This window comes from Ceratotherium simum, chromosome 5, assembly GCF_057802395.1.
Source record: "Ceratotherium simum simum isolate JZ-2026a chromosome 5, ASM5780239v1, whole genome shotgun sequence".
Taxonomy (NCBI): domain Eukaryota; kingdom Metazoa; phylum Chordata; class Mammalia; order Perissodactyla; family Rhinocerotidae; genus Ceratotherium; species Ceratotherium simum.
The window spans coordinates 65,484,749-65,497,966 of NC_141904.1; the positions used below are offsets into that span (position 1 = coordinate 65,484,749).

General features: G+C 39.7%; 1 protein-coding gene across 2 annotated transcripts in view; it reads left to right on the top strand.

The window, feature by feature from the left end:
* Positions 1-6,368: 6,368 nt before the first annotated feature.
* SLC25A26 (solute carrier family 25 member 26) overlaps positions 6,369-13,218 on the top strand; it is a 149,231-nt gene continuing 142,381 nt past the window's right edge. The window contains exon 1 of one of the 2 annotated variants that reach the window (XM_087431300.1): positions 6,369-6,556. In XM_087431300.1, coding sequence (XP_087287426.1) covers positions 6,524-6,556 — 33 coding nt within the window. In that variant the 5' untranslated portion in view covers positions 6,369-6,523. The remainder of the gene's footprint in view (positions 6,557-13,218) is intronic. The other variant, XM_004419900.3, reaches the window with a different exon arrangement.

Below are 13,218 nucleotides of genomic sequence, written 5' to 3' on the forward strand. Positions count from 1 at the left end.
TTATGAGAGGCTTTGAGCCAGCCATGCCTCGCTAAGCCACATCCCGATATTGAACCCACAGAAACTCTGAGATAGAAATATGTTTGTTGTTTTAAGCTGCTAAGTGTTAGGGTAGTTTGTTATGCAACAATAGATAAGTAAAGTATATATGTTTACAAAAATTGGATTATATTGTCTTTTGTCAGTCAGAGTTCTGATAGCAAATAGAGGGAACTGAACTGGGATTTTGAAGAGAACTGTGGGCAGTGTTAAGAAAATCAATCAGGGAGGCAGGCCAGGTGGTGTGTAGTTAGGTTGGCACACTCCACTTCAGTGGCCCAGGGTTTGCAGGTTCGGATCCTGAGCACAGACCTACATACCACTCAAGCCATGCTGTGCTGGTGTCTCACATACTAAATAGAGGAAGATTGGCACAGATGTTAGCTCACGGACAATCTTCCTCAAGCAAAAACAGGAAGATTGGCAACGGATGTTAACTCAGGGCCAATCTTCCTCACATAAATAAATAAATAAATAAATAAATAAATAAATAAATAAGAAAATCAATGAGGTATAAAGTGGCAGCCAGGGCTGACACAAGTGGGAAGTTATTATCGTCCCTAGACCTGAAAGAGAAAGGGAAGATAAAGGTGTTACCAGAGGTCAGAGAGAAGGGGAGCCACAGAGGGGAGGCTGCCTCATAGGAGCAGGAGTGTAGAGGGACACAATACCTGCCAGAATTGGGTCGAGGCAGGGAGGGAACAGAGAAGAAATACCCTGACCTCTTTCTCCCACCACCCCCAGATCTGCCCAAGACTTTCATTGGCCAAACCCAATTGGAAACCAAAGGACAGTTTCTAGGGGTCAGCCCCCTAGGACAGAGAATAAGGCAGAGAAAGTAGAGAACAGGTCTGCTGGGGCATAAAAAGAAAAACCAGCATATGCATATGCTCTTCTACAATTTATGTTTATATATCTTTCTGTATCATTAAAGATTCTTCTGCATCATGGTTTTAAATAGCTACATATGGGTACTATAATCAACTTATCTCAGTCACACACTGATGAACATTTTTGGTTGTACAAACATTCTTCTTTTGCTATGGTGAACAGTGAAATGAATATCCTTACAGTCATATTTCTATGGATTTTTAAAAATAGTTCCTTAGAGTACAAAGCAATAAGTAGAATAATTGAGGACAAAGGACACTTTTTAGGTACATCTTCCCATGTTGCTCACTAGAAAAGTTGCTATCATTCTCCCTCTGGAAAGAAATCTTTGCCTATTTGATAAGTTAAAAAATTATGCTGTATTATTGTTTTAATTTTCATTTTGGTGTTACTAATGAATTTAAAATATTTTCACATATTCATTAGCTGCTTGTATTTCTTCCTTTGTGACTTTTGCCCATTTTTTTCTATTGAAATTTCTATTTCTACTGGTAACTTTTTCTTACTGATTTATAGAAGCTATTTAATATTAAGAATTCATTGTTGTCATATATGCTGCAAACATTTTTCCTAGTTTAAAAAGAAATTTCATGCATAGAACTTATTTCTTTACCTCAAGAATTAAAGATTAAGAATTAAGATTAAAATGTTCACCTTTTTTCCTAGTATTTTAATAGTGAAATTATGTAAAGTAAGAATTTTAATCCATTTGGATTTGGAGGTAAAGTGTGAGACAGAAATGAAACATTATTTGCTTCTAAATGGTTATCTGACTGTCCCAAAACCATTTAGTGAAAGGACCATCTTTTTTTTCTCACTAATTTGAAATGGAAACACAATGCCACGTGACAAGTATAGCCTTGATTCCATTAGTTGAAGGAAAACTGGCCTATTAAATAGGCCTACTCCATTTTTCATTTGATGTCCTTTCTATTATATATATTTGCCATCCTTTGCAGATGGGTTAAAATATTTCCATGAATATTTTTATTGAAAATGGTTCTAACTACTACCTTATTTTTGAATAAAGATCAGTAGCAGGAGCTTGGAGTTTGGGCCTACTCCTGGCTCAAGGTTATGTCCATTACTTCCCCTCAGCTAGACCTAATTTGTATTTTTTGACATATGTTTTTGACCTCCTGCTAATTTTTTTTTTTTTGTGGTGAGGAAGATTAGCCCTGAGCTAACATCCATTGCCAATCCTCCTCCTTTTGCTGAGGGAATTGGCCCTGGGCTAACATCTGTGCCCATCTTCGTCTACTTTATACGTGGGATGCCTGCCACAGCATGGCTTGATAAGTGGTGAGTAGGTCCACACCCAGGATCCAAACCTGTGAACCCCAGGCTGCCGAAGCAGAGTGCACGAACTCAACCACTATGCCACTGGGATGGCCCCTTGACCTCCTGTTATTTTTTATAAATACTATTAAGATTTTAGAACTTATTTAAAAGTAAACTTGGCTTACAGTGGTAGATTAAATTGAGGAAGACAGTATTATTCGTATAATTTCACATGTTTAACACAAATAAGTGCTTACTTCATTTCCTTTATCTTTCAAAATTGAAGATTTGAGAACATACTCTGGGTGGAATGTGGTGACAATAATGATGCATTGAAATGCTCCACTTAACAAGTGGTAATGGATCATTCTGCTAGCATTTCATGAAAAGGAGGCCAAGGTCATGTTTGTAATATCTGTATTTCCTAAAGGGTTTCATGAAATACTTGATGAAGATTTTACCTTTGTACAAAAGGAGAGAATATAACATTTCTTCTTGATTCTGAAAGGCACCTGACGAATTGTATTACCCTTCAGGTTACCAGAAATGGCATCAACACAATTTCTTTTTTCAAAATTAAAGACAATCATTACATTGAAGAGGAAAAGAGTTTTTCCTTAATTTTAGATCAAAGGAAGTATTATCTCAAAATTAAAACCAATAGACTGGGTTAAATTTTCTCTTAAGAGAGAAGTTGTATCTAAAACTTCCAAGATCATTAGTAACTGGAAATAAGATCTGTTTTCTCTTAGGAAGGTATAGTAGGATGTATCAGAAAGTGCTTACGCACCTTAATAATTTATCAATCTCTCATGCAAAACATTCAGAATCTATAACAACAATAGGAAAATGCTGAATAAATTTAACATTTCCTACATGCGCTAAATGCTTTCCATGTATATATCACTCAATCATCACCATCCTGTGAGATATATATGATTATATTTTATTCAACTTTATTAAGGTATAATTTACATACAGTAAAACACATCTATTTAAGTGGTGCAATTCAAAGCATTTTGGTAAATGTATACATCCAAGCAGTGGCCACCACAATAATGATACAGAATATCTCTATCACTGCAAAATGTTCTTTTGTGCCTCTTTTGTAATCAACCCTTTGCCCCCACCCAGCCCCTAGAAACCACTGATCTCCTTTGTCACTATCATTTTGTCTTTTCTAGAATTTCATATAAGTGGAATCACAAAGTATGTAGCTTTTTCACCTAGCTTTTTTCACTTAGCACAATGCTTTGAGATTAATCCGTGTTGTTGCATGTATCAGTAACTCATTTCTTTTTATTGCTGAGTAATACTCCATTGTATGGATGTACCACAATATGTCTATCCATTTACCAGTTGATGGACATTTGAGTTGTTTCCAGTTTTTGCCTATTATGGATAAAGCTGCTTTGAACAATAATGTGAAAGTCTTTGTATGGATACAGGCTTTCATTTCTCTTTGGTAAGTACCTAAGGGGGCATTAGAAAGCTGGAGACAAAAAGGAAGCATTTGGGGAGGATTTAATTATAGGGGAAAATTTTTTTAAAAAATAGTTAAAACATATATATATAAATAAGAGGGGTGCTGGTTTTCATAGTGGTTGTAGCATATTACATTTCCAACAACGTATGAGAGTTCCAGTTGCTCTGCATCCTTGCCAACAACAGTTGTAGCCACTCTAGTGAGTGTATAGTTGTATCTCATTGTGGTCTTTACTTGCATTTCTCTGATGTGGTAACCGGTTTCCAAGATGGCACCCAGTGATCCTCACCTCCTGGTATTCATGCCTTTGCCAATCCCATAATAAATAGGGATGACCTGTATAACCAATAGGCTGCTGCACCAATGACAACTGAGTGACTTCTGAGGCCAGGTCATAAAAGACATTGTAGTTTCTGTCTTGTTCTCTCTTAGATGGCTCACTCTGGGGAAACCCAACTGCTGTATCATGAGGGCACTCAAGCAATCCTATTGAGAGGTCTATGTGGCCAGGAACTGAGGCCACCTGCCAATAGCTGGCACTAATTTGCCAGTCAAGGGAGCGGGCCATTTTGTAAGTGGATCTTCCAGTCCCAATCAGGTTTTCAGATATAGCCCTAGCTGACACCTTGACTGCAACCTTAGAAGAGAGACCCTGAGACTGAGCCACTCAGCTACGCCACAGATTCCTGTCCCACAGAAACTGTGTGAGGTAATAAAAATTCATTGTTGTTCTAAGTTTTGGGGTAGTTTGTTACTCAGCAATAGATAACCAATACAGATTTTGGTACTTGGAAATGGGGGACTGCTATAACAAACACCTAAACTGCAGGAGTGGCTTTGGCACCAGGTAGAAAATGAAAGACACAAGGACTTTGAGGGAGTCTTAGTGAAAGCCTACTGATAGAACCTTGGTGGCCTTTGAGGAGGCTGCCAGCAAGAGCTTATAGGAAACAGTAGTTGGCAGAATTCTAAGATGACTCAAGATTCCTGCCCCCTAATGTATATGTTTTGCATAATTGCTTCTCTTGGGTGTGAGTAGAACCTGTTAGCATGATGAGATATTACTGCCACAATTATGTTGCATTATACGGCAAAAGGGATTTTGCAGATGTAAAGTCCTAATCATTTGACTCACAGTTAACCAAAAGTTGAGATTATCCTGGGTGGGTGTGACCTAGTCATACGAACCCTTAAAAGAGACAAACAACAGCGTAAGAGACTCTCCTGCTGGTCTCGAGGAAGTGAACTAGTATGTTTTGAGATGACCTGTGGAGGGTGCCACGTGGCAAACAGGACCAATATTCTGCAGGCAGCATAGGGAAAGGTATTCTTGTAGAGGTAACAACATGGGTAAAATGAGGAGGCTTGAAAGTGTATAGTCTGTCTTTCTGAGAGTAGTCCAGTCAGAGAGAAGAGTGACAGGAGACACCAGCTCAGAGGTGAGTACCATGCTAAGGAGCTGGACTGTTTCACATTGCAGCAAAAGGGTGTCATTTAAAGTAGGGAAATGACATTATCATCATCTTTAGAAAGCATAGAGCCAGGAACTAAGTTAAGAACATGCATGCCCTATCTCACTTAATCTGTAATAGTACCAGATGAAGGAGTTACTATCATTATCCCCACCTTACAAGGGAGGAAACTCAATCTTAGATAAGTTATGCCCAAACCTAGTAGGTGATGGCTCAGAATTTGAAACCCTAAAGGTATTCTTCTAATCATTTCTAGATCATTTCATCTAGAAGAGAATAAAGATTCTAGCAGTGGTATGAAAGATGGATTGAAGAAAGGCTATGCAAGGAGCTTGCTAACGCTGTTGCAAGGGTTTTGAGGAAAGATGATACCAGCGCTGAGTAAAATTTCAAGCCTGGCTCTGCTAGCTTTCTGTAGCTTTGGGTTGGCTACTGAACCTCTAGGCGCATCAGGATCCTCTGTAAAATGATGGTAATGTACTTACCTCACAAGGTTGCTGTGAGGATTAAATTAGAAAATATCTCTCAATCATCTAGCACCACGTCGTAGATGTAGTTGGCTCTCGACATATGGAAATTTAGAAGGCATTTGTTTAATAAATGTAAAGGCAGGTCTACGCCAAGAAACTTTTAAGTACTTACTAAAGTCGACTTCGAAGTGTGCACACTGATACTACAGCGAACAAGCCAAGCAAGTAAATAATTGAACACACAAATAATTTTAAGTGCAATAACTGCCAGTACGGAGAAGTGGAGGATGCTAATTTTTAGCTCGAGTAAGGAAACTCTTCAAGTGTTTTTCTATATCTTTATTTAATAATTTTCTGATAATGAATCTGTTTTATAGAAATCCAGACAAAATTCGTACAGATAAAACCAAGAAATAAATCAAAAGGAAAAAACTGATAGGAAACCACAAGCCTCGCCCCCTGAAGCTAGCCCTGCCCCTCCACGGCCGCTCCCTCCACTAAAGTCACGCCTCCTTGGGCCTTACGGTTCTAGCTTCACCCAGCCCTCACCGCGGGGCTCCCTGCTCCTGGAGCTCTGCAGAGGCTCATTTGCTCGCGAGAGTTCCTCCACATAGCCGAATCACAAGGCTGCTGCAGGAAACGGAGGCTGAGAAGAGTCGCGAGACTTCGCTCGACCACGCCCACAGGCCCCGTCCATCTTTCCCGGCGCTTCTCCTGGCCCTGCTTCCCCGGTTGCACGTGTAGTTGTTGTGGTTCGACCTCACGCGGCCGCGGAAGTGCAGGCACCACAAGACCCGCCTCCAAGATGGCGGCGCCCACTGCATGGGGCCGAGGTCCTTGTCTGCTCAGCCTCTAATTTTAGCCTTGACGCGGTCGGCCGGGCCATGGACCGGCTTGGGTTCACGGCCTCGCTGGTGGTGAGTGCGGGGCGGTGGGGTGGGCGCTCGGAGTGCCGCAGTCCGGCGCTGGAGCCCCTGGGAATTTCTCTGCACTAGCAGTTTCTTCCGGTTTTGCGCGCTGGACTGTCCTCGGGTCACCGGTCACCAGGTTTGGGAGGGAGCGCGGGCTCCTGAGTCGCCACCGGGTCTCGTGTTAAGGCCATGTGTTTCCTACTTGGACACCAGAAGGAGTTAGGGTTTTGGAGGAGGGGTACTTATTGTCTTCCGCACGATGGTTTACTTGAAGGAAAAAAAGCTTCAATTATATGTATAACCACCCTCTGGAGAACTTGGGAATTAAAGAAATATATGTAACAAAACAAAAAACGCTTGCTCAAATCTCCCAGAAGCCTCCTGTCCAAGACTGTGGTTGTCATTTTGCTGTATGTTTTGTTAGTCTCAGAAAATGACATATCCATTCGTTCAGTATATAATGAATCTGCTTATTTTGTTTCCAACCATTTTTCTAGGCTTTGGGTATATTGATGAGCACAAATAGCTGCGCTAAGGAGCCAGTAAGACAGTAGTGCTTAATTCCTTATAGAACTACGAGAATCAACAGGTTTTAACATCAAAAACCAAACCAAACCAAACAAAAACAAAAAATCCTTTAATAAATATTTTGAGACCTCCCTTATGGCAGGTCTGGTACAAGATACTAGATAACAGCAGTGAACAAGACAGAGATTGGCTGCTAAGTTTTCAGTGTGGGAAAGTAGCAGAGGCAGACAATAAGAAAAAACTTTTAAAAAGCCTCTTAGGAGAAATGGAGGCCCAGAGGAATGTCTTCATTTAGTTATCAAATGTTCGTTGTTGCAGGTGTTGGAGATAACATGGTGAACGAGATACACCTGCCCACTTGGGTCAGGTGGTGGAGACAGACTAGTAAAATGACTGTTGAGTTAAATGACTTGAGGGCTAGTTTCAGAGTGTTATGTAAAGATGTGGAAGGCACACTTTAGCCAGACTTGTAGGATGATGGTTTTAAATCTCAATTTGTTGAGATTTGTATAAACTAGGTTTTAGAGAAGCAAAGAAATAAGTTTTCACTTTCAAGGAGTTTTCCTGTCCGCCTGGTGAGACAGCAGTAGTAGTTTTGATAGTTAACATTGCTGTACCAGCAACTGGGGTAAGCTCTTTATTTACATCATCTCATTTAATTCTGACAAACAAGTGAAGTTTTATGCTAGTTTTCCAAATGAGGGAACTGAGGTACTGAGAGGTTAGATAACTTGTCCAAAGTCACACAATTGAGATTCATTTCGTATGTGTAGCTGTTGGAGCTCAGATTGCAACGCAGGCGGTGTAACATGGGATTCTATGCCTTAACTGCTCCTTGATACTGTCTCTAAGTCAGCAACAGTAGCAGGTGGTAAAAATAGGTGTGTACCAGAGTTAGCAAAAGAACAGTGGTTTTAAAATTTATTCAAGTATGGTACACATGCAGAAAGGTATACTTTTTTTTTTCAATGTAGTTTCAGAGGGTAAAATTAGGATCAACGGGTAGAAGTTTCCAGGAAGTTCGATTTCATTCCCGCTACAGACAAATCATTTTATTAATTCAGCACACAGTTTATCTGCCACGGATTCTGCCTACCGGGCGCTGTGATATCCCTTGGAGATACAGTGGTGAACAAACCAAACCCATATGATAAATACTATGAAAGAAATGAACTCAGGTGGGCTAGAGATAGAATAATATTGGAGAACCTACTTTAGATGGAATGACCAAGGAATGCCCTGAGGAGGTGAGGAGGTGACATTTAAGCTAAGACCTAAAAGATAGGAAGGGGCAAGACATTTTGTTGAGCAGAGGGGAAAGTTCAGAGGGAGCAGCATGTGAGAAAACCCTCAGGTGGGAAGAGCTTAGAATGTGAAAGTGGTGGCTGAGGCCTAGTGGGTAAGGGTAGTGTGGCAGCGGATGATATGGGAGAGGTAGACAAAGCCGGCTGAGGGGAGTCTTTGTGGGCTGTGGAAAGGAATTTGGATTTTATTTGAAGCATAATGGAAGCCATTAGAAGGTTTTATTTTCAAAGTGGTCCAGAAATGGAGTGGCCATTTTTTGAGGTTGGGAGTGTCTTTGAGGCAGGCTGAGCACTCCTGAGGGAGTCCTGTTTTGCTTACTACTGTGTGACCAGTGCCTGGCACTTTACAGGCACTCAACACTGAATGAATGAATGAATGAATGAATGAGAGGTAGGACTAGATGATTGCTGAAGTCTTGAAACTCAGATTCTAAGGATTAAACGAGATAATGTCAGTTATGTGCTATAAAGCCTGGCATGTAGCAGACATTTAAAAGTTGCCTTGCAGGTGAAAGGACTTTGGAAGTGTGGGTGCTATGCGGTGTAGAAAACAGGCACTCCTCCCTTTGCCTGGTCGTGTGGAACTGTAAAAGTGAATGTGCAAGCAGAAATCATGCAAAGTGCTCTTAATAATTAATGAGAAAAATTGTGATTATTTCATGGCCCTTAAAAATTCTTGTTAAAATGTTAAAAACTCTCTTACTGTCAATTGTAAATGTATAGGAAAGTGAAAAAAATAGTAAAACTAATATTTATTTAGTACATTGTAATTTAAAACATTAGAAACATTAAGAATTTCTTTGTAAAAAATGTATCAAAAGTAATTTGAACAGTACTACTTGTCTTCTAGTCATATAACTTACAATACAGAACAACTACTGTTTTTATGCCTTGGCAAACTTGCTTTCTAAGTTTGGATCAACTCCAGTTTTATCCTGTGTGCTTTAAATATTGTGTAGTAACTCTGAGAGTTCCATTCCTGTGAAGATTTTTGCTGGCATAACTTCCTCCGGGACATCTTCATCCTTTTCGTTACAGTTGCTCTCCTCATTTATGTTGTTAAGTTTGCCTTCACTAATTTCCTCTGGCTGCCTGCCTACAGTCTCTCGAAGACAGCAGTGTCGATATTCCCACAGCCACCTGTTTCTTCTCTGACTCCATTTAGGTTTGATTTGAATTTCACTTTCAGTATTACCACTTTTAATTTATTTGCTGCATTTTCATCTTTATTGGCCAATTCTCTCTTTCAGTTAACCATTTTTGTAAAATGTGACTGTGGTAGCTGAAATTTGAACTGTGGTGTTGAAGGGCTTGTGTTACTTGTGACAGCTGAAATTCGTGTGTCAGTACCATTTTTTTCCTTTAGTAAGGTGGTTCTGAAGAAGTGTTTTCATAATACTCAGATTGTGTCTTCTCACTGGCTCTGCCCTTCTTCTGAGAGCCACTGGCAGAAGAGGACTTGAGGGGAATGGTATGGGTTATGCTGCCCGGGCTTTTTAGGTGGGATGAGGAAACAGAAGAAAAGAATGGAATATTGGACATACTTTTAACTTTTTTAATTGTGAATTTTTGTCGTACATTATTGTTTGTCAGTCACCATATAAATGCATCCCTTCACCCCTTGTACCCACCCTCCACCCTCCTTGCCCCTGGTAACCACCAAACAGTTCTTTCTGTCCGTGTTGGTTTATCTTCCACATATGAGTGAAATCATGCAGTGTTTGTCTTTCTCTTTCTGGCTTATTTTGCTTAACATAATACCCTCCAGGTCGATCCATGTTGTTGCAAATAGGGCGATTTTGTCTTTTTTTATGGCTGAGTAGTATTCCGTTGTACATATAGACCACATCTTCTTTATGCAGTCGTCAGTCGAGGGATGCTTGGGTTGCTTCCATGTCTTGGCTATAGTGACTAATGCTGCAATGAACTGGACATACTTTTAAGGGAAGTTTTCAGTGTTCTTTGTCCCATGTCTTTCTTTTCTGGAAGGTAGCCTCATTGTCTTCAATCTGGAGTAAAGGGTAGTTAGTATCTGATGATGAAGCATTATCTCCAAATCTGTAAATAATTGGGAATTATGCTTCACATTCTCAAGGTTGCTTTTTATGACTTGATTCTTTTTCGCGTTTAAGTCAGAGTGGGCAGGTCTTCCTTTTGTGCTTGTTTTTGTGTTGAGCAGACAGTTACCTAGAGACAAGTATCTTCTGAATTTTGATCAGTCAGTGGAGCATGCAGGGCACCCTTGGAGATCACCAATCATCTAGGATCACAATTGAGAACCGTCGCTGTCATGGAGGCATTTCTCTTGCGTCTCAAGTACTGGGAGATGTGCCTACCTTTCCTGTCTCATTTTTCTTTCGGTGTAAGAGGGACTCCTGAGAAAGTTTTATTATTTGATAAATTAGTTGTAAATGGCTTGTTAGTGTGCTTTTGTTACCACTTCCACATCAAATGCTATGTGTTCAAATCAAATATAAATTTTAAATATTTTATTTGTGATACAAACAGAATTTGGGTAATGTTAATGAAATGCCAAGTAGAGGAAAGGTAAAAGTTACACCCATAGTTTTTCCACCTCCACAAACCAGGTATCTTTTACCTGTTTAACCAGACGTGTTTGTTAGCCTTCGCTTTGGTACTTGGGAAGAGTGCCTCAAAGATATGGTCCCTGCCCTCGTGGGGTTACAGTCAAGTAGGAGACAGACATTTAACAGAAAATAAAACAAAAATTAACTACTTAATTGCAAATGGTGGTAAAGAGTAACCATTTACTGAGCACTTGAACATAAGCTTATGCAATTTTTTCATAGCTGAAGTCATAGTTACAATTTTGTATTCTGCTTTTTTTTTTATATTCTGTTTTAAAAAAATTAACCCATAAATTCAAATCCAAGGGTCATAAAGAAATTTGAACACTAGTGTTTCTCAAGTTTTTGAAGTCGGTGCTGAATTGTTCCTGCCACACATTGCGTGATTTGGTTTTCTGTTGAGTGAGTCCATGGGTGACTCTTCTCCAGAGAGCAGAATTTGAGGAGAGGTTTTAATTCATTATTGCTAATAAAAGACTTGAATTTATAGATTTTACATATGAATTTATTAGTTAAGTGTAATATATGAATGTAACCTTAAGTTGTTGGTAAAGTATTCCTCAGTCCTTTGCTTGGTTTTTAGTATTGGCATGTCATAAATATGGCACCAGCAAAATTTGAAGGATAGTCATAGTACCATAATACTAAAAATAATAGCTCATATTTATTGATAATTGATTAAGGGCAGGCATTTTGCTAAGCATATAACAGGCTCATTTAATTGTATTTAAATCTTATTTAATCTCACTCATTTCTCAAAAACTCTATGAAGTATAGGTACTATTATTTTCCCCGTTCATGCATGAAGAAGTATAGGCTTAGAGAGGTTGAATAGCTTTCTTGAAGAGACCTAGTTGAGATTGAAGCCAGATCTGTCTGTCTGATGCCAAACCTATGGTCTTAGGCAGTATTTAATCTGAAAGAATTTCTGGAGAAATGGCAGAATAGTCAAGTCAAATTCTAGAACTATTATTGCATTCTTCAGAATACCTCACTAAACAAAACTGAACCTACACAGTCTTTTCCATCAGGAGGTGATGATAAGCAGAGGATTTCTGGAGAAGTCACCCTGGATATCCCACAGAACTGTCAGTGTAGCTGTGGAATGCTAAGAAGTATGGCAGCAGACAGATACCACTGGCTGTCAGTTGTCACAAGTGCTGTGGAAGACCACCACAGGGACAAGAACCAAAGAGTGATTTACTGCAGTTTTTCTTCTGAACATTTAATCTTTTTATAAAGTTTTGTTTGTCATCTCACATTTCCATTTGATTTGAACCAGTAAAGAGATGCTACATGTGAGGCACTTGGTTAGATAGTGAGGAAGGTGAAGGTGACTGACCTCGCTTCTACTCTGGAGGATCTTAGTGTCAGACATGATGGTTTGTACTGAAAGTGAAATAGAAACAGAGTTATATGGAGGTGTCAAGGGCGTAGCATTTAATTCTGACTGGGAGATTGGGAAGGGCTTTAGGAGGGATGTGGCATTTGGTCATGGCCTTAACAGTGAACAGGATTTTGGCAGACGTGTGTGTGTGTATATATGGTGGCAGGGGGGCAGGTGGTCTGCTGGCTGTAGTAGGCAGGAGACATGCATAGGCAGGGCGTTCCATGCTGAGAAAAACCTAAGCAGGAGCACAGAGATGAGAAATTTCAGGACGTGTTTAGGAAACAGAATAGTCAGATTGGATGAGACTCAAGGTCCGTGAGTGTGCGAAATGAAGCTAGCTTAGTTACCCTTTACTAAGTTCCTACTGTATACCAAATGCAACCAGTGAATTAGGACTTTTTAGGGGAGGAGAAATATTAATTTTGAATAGCTTTACTTTTTTTTTTTTTTAATAATTTTATTTATTTATTTATTTTTTCCCCCAAAGCCCCAGTAGATAGTTGTATGTCATAGCTGCACATCCTTCTAGTTGCTGTATGTGGGACGCGGCCTTAGCATGGCCGGAGAAGCAGTGCGTTAGTGTGCGCCCGGGATCCGAACCCAGGCCGCCAGCAGCGGAGTGCGTGCACTTAACTGCTAAGCCACAGGGTTGGCCCAGAATAGCTTTACTTTTATATGTTTGTAATACTCATTACAAAACTTAATCCAAAAATTAACAGGATAGTAAAAATACACCCGGATCTCTTTCCACACAGGTAATAACTTCTAGCAATTTAGTGTATATGCTTCCAGAATTCTAATTATGCATATACAAATAGATACACATTTCTTTGAAGTGTGGGATTATACAGCATATAT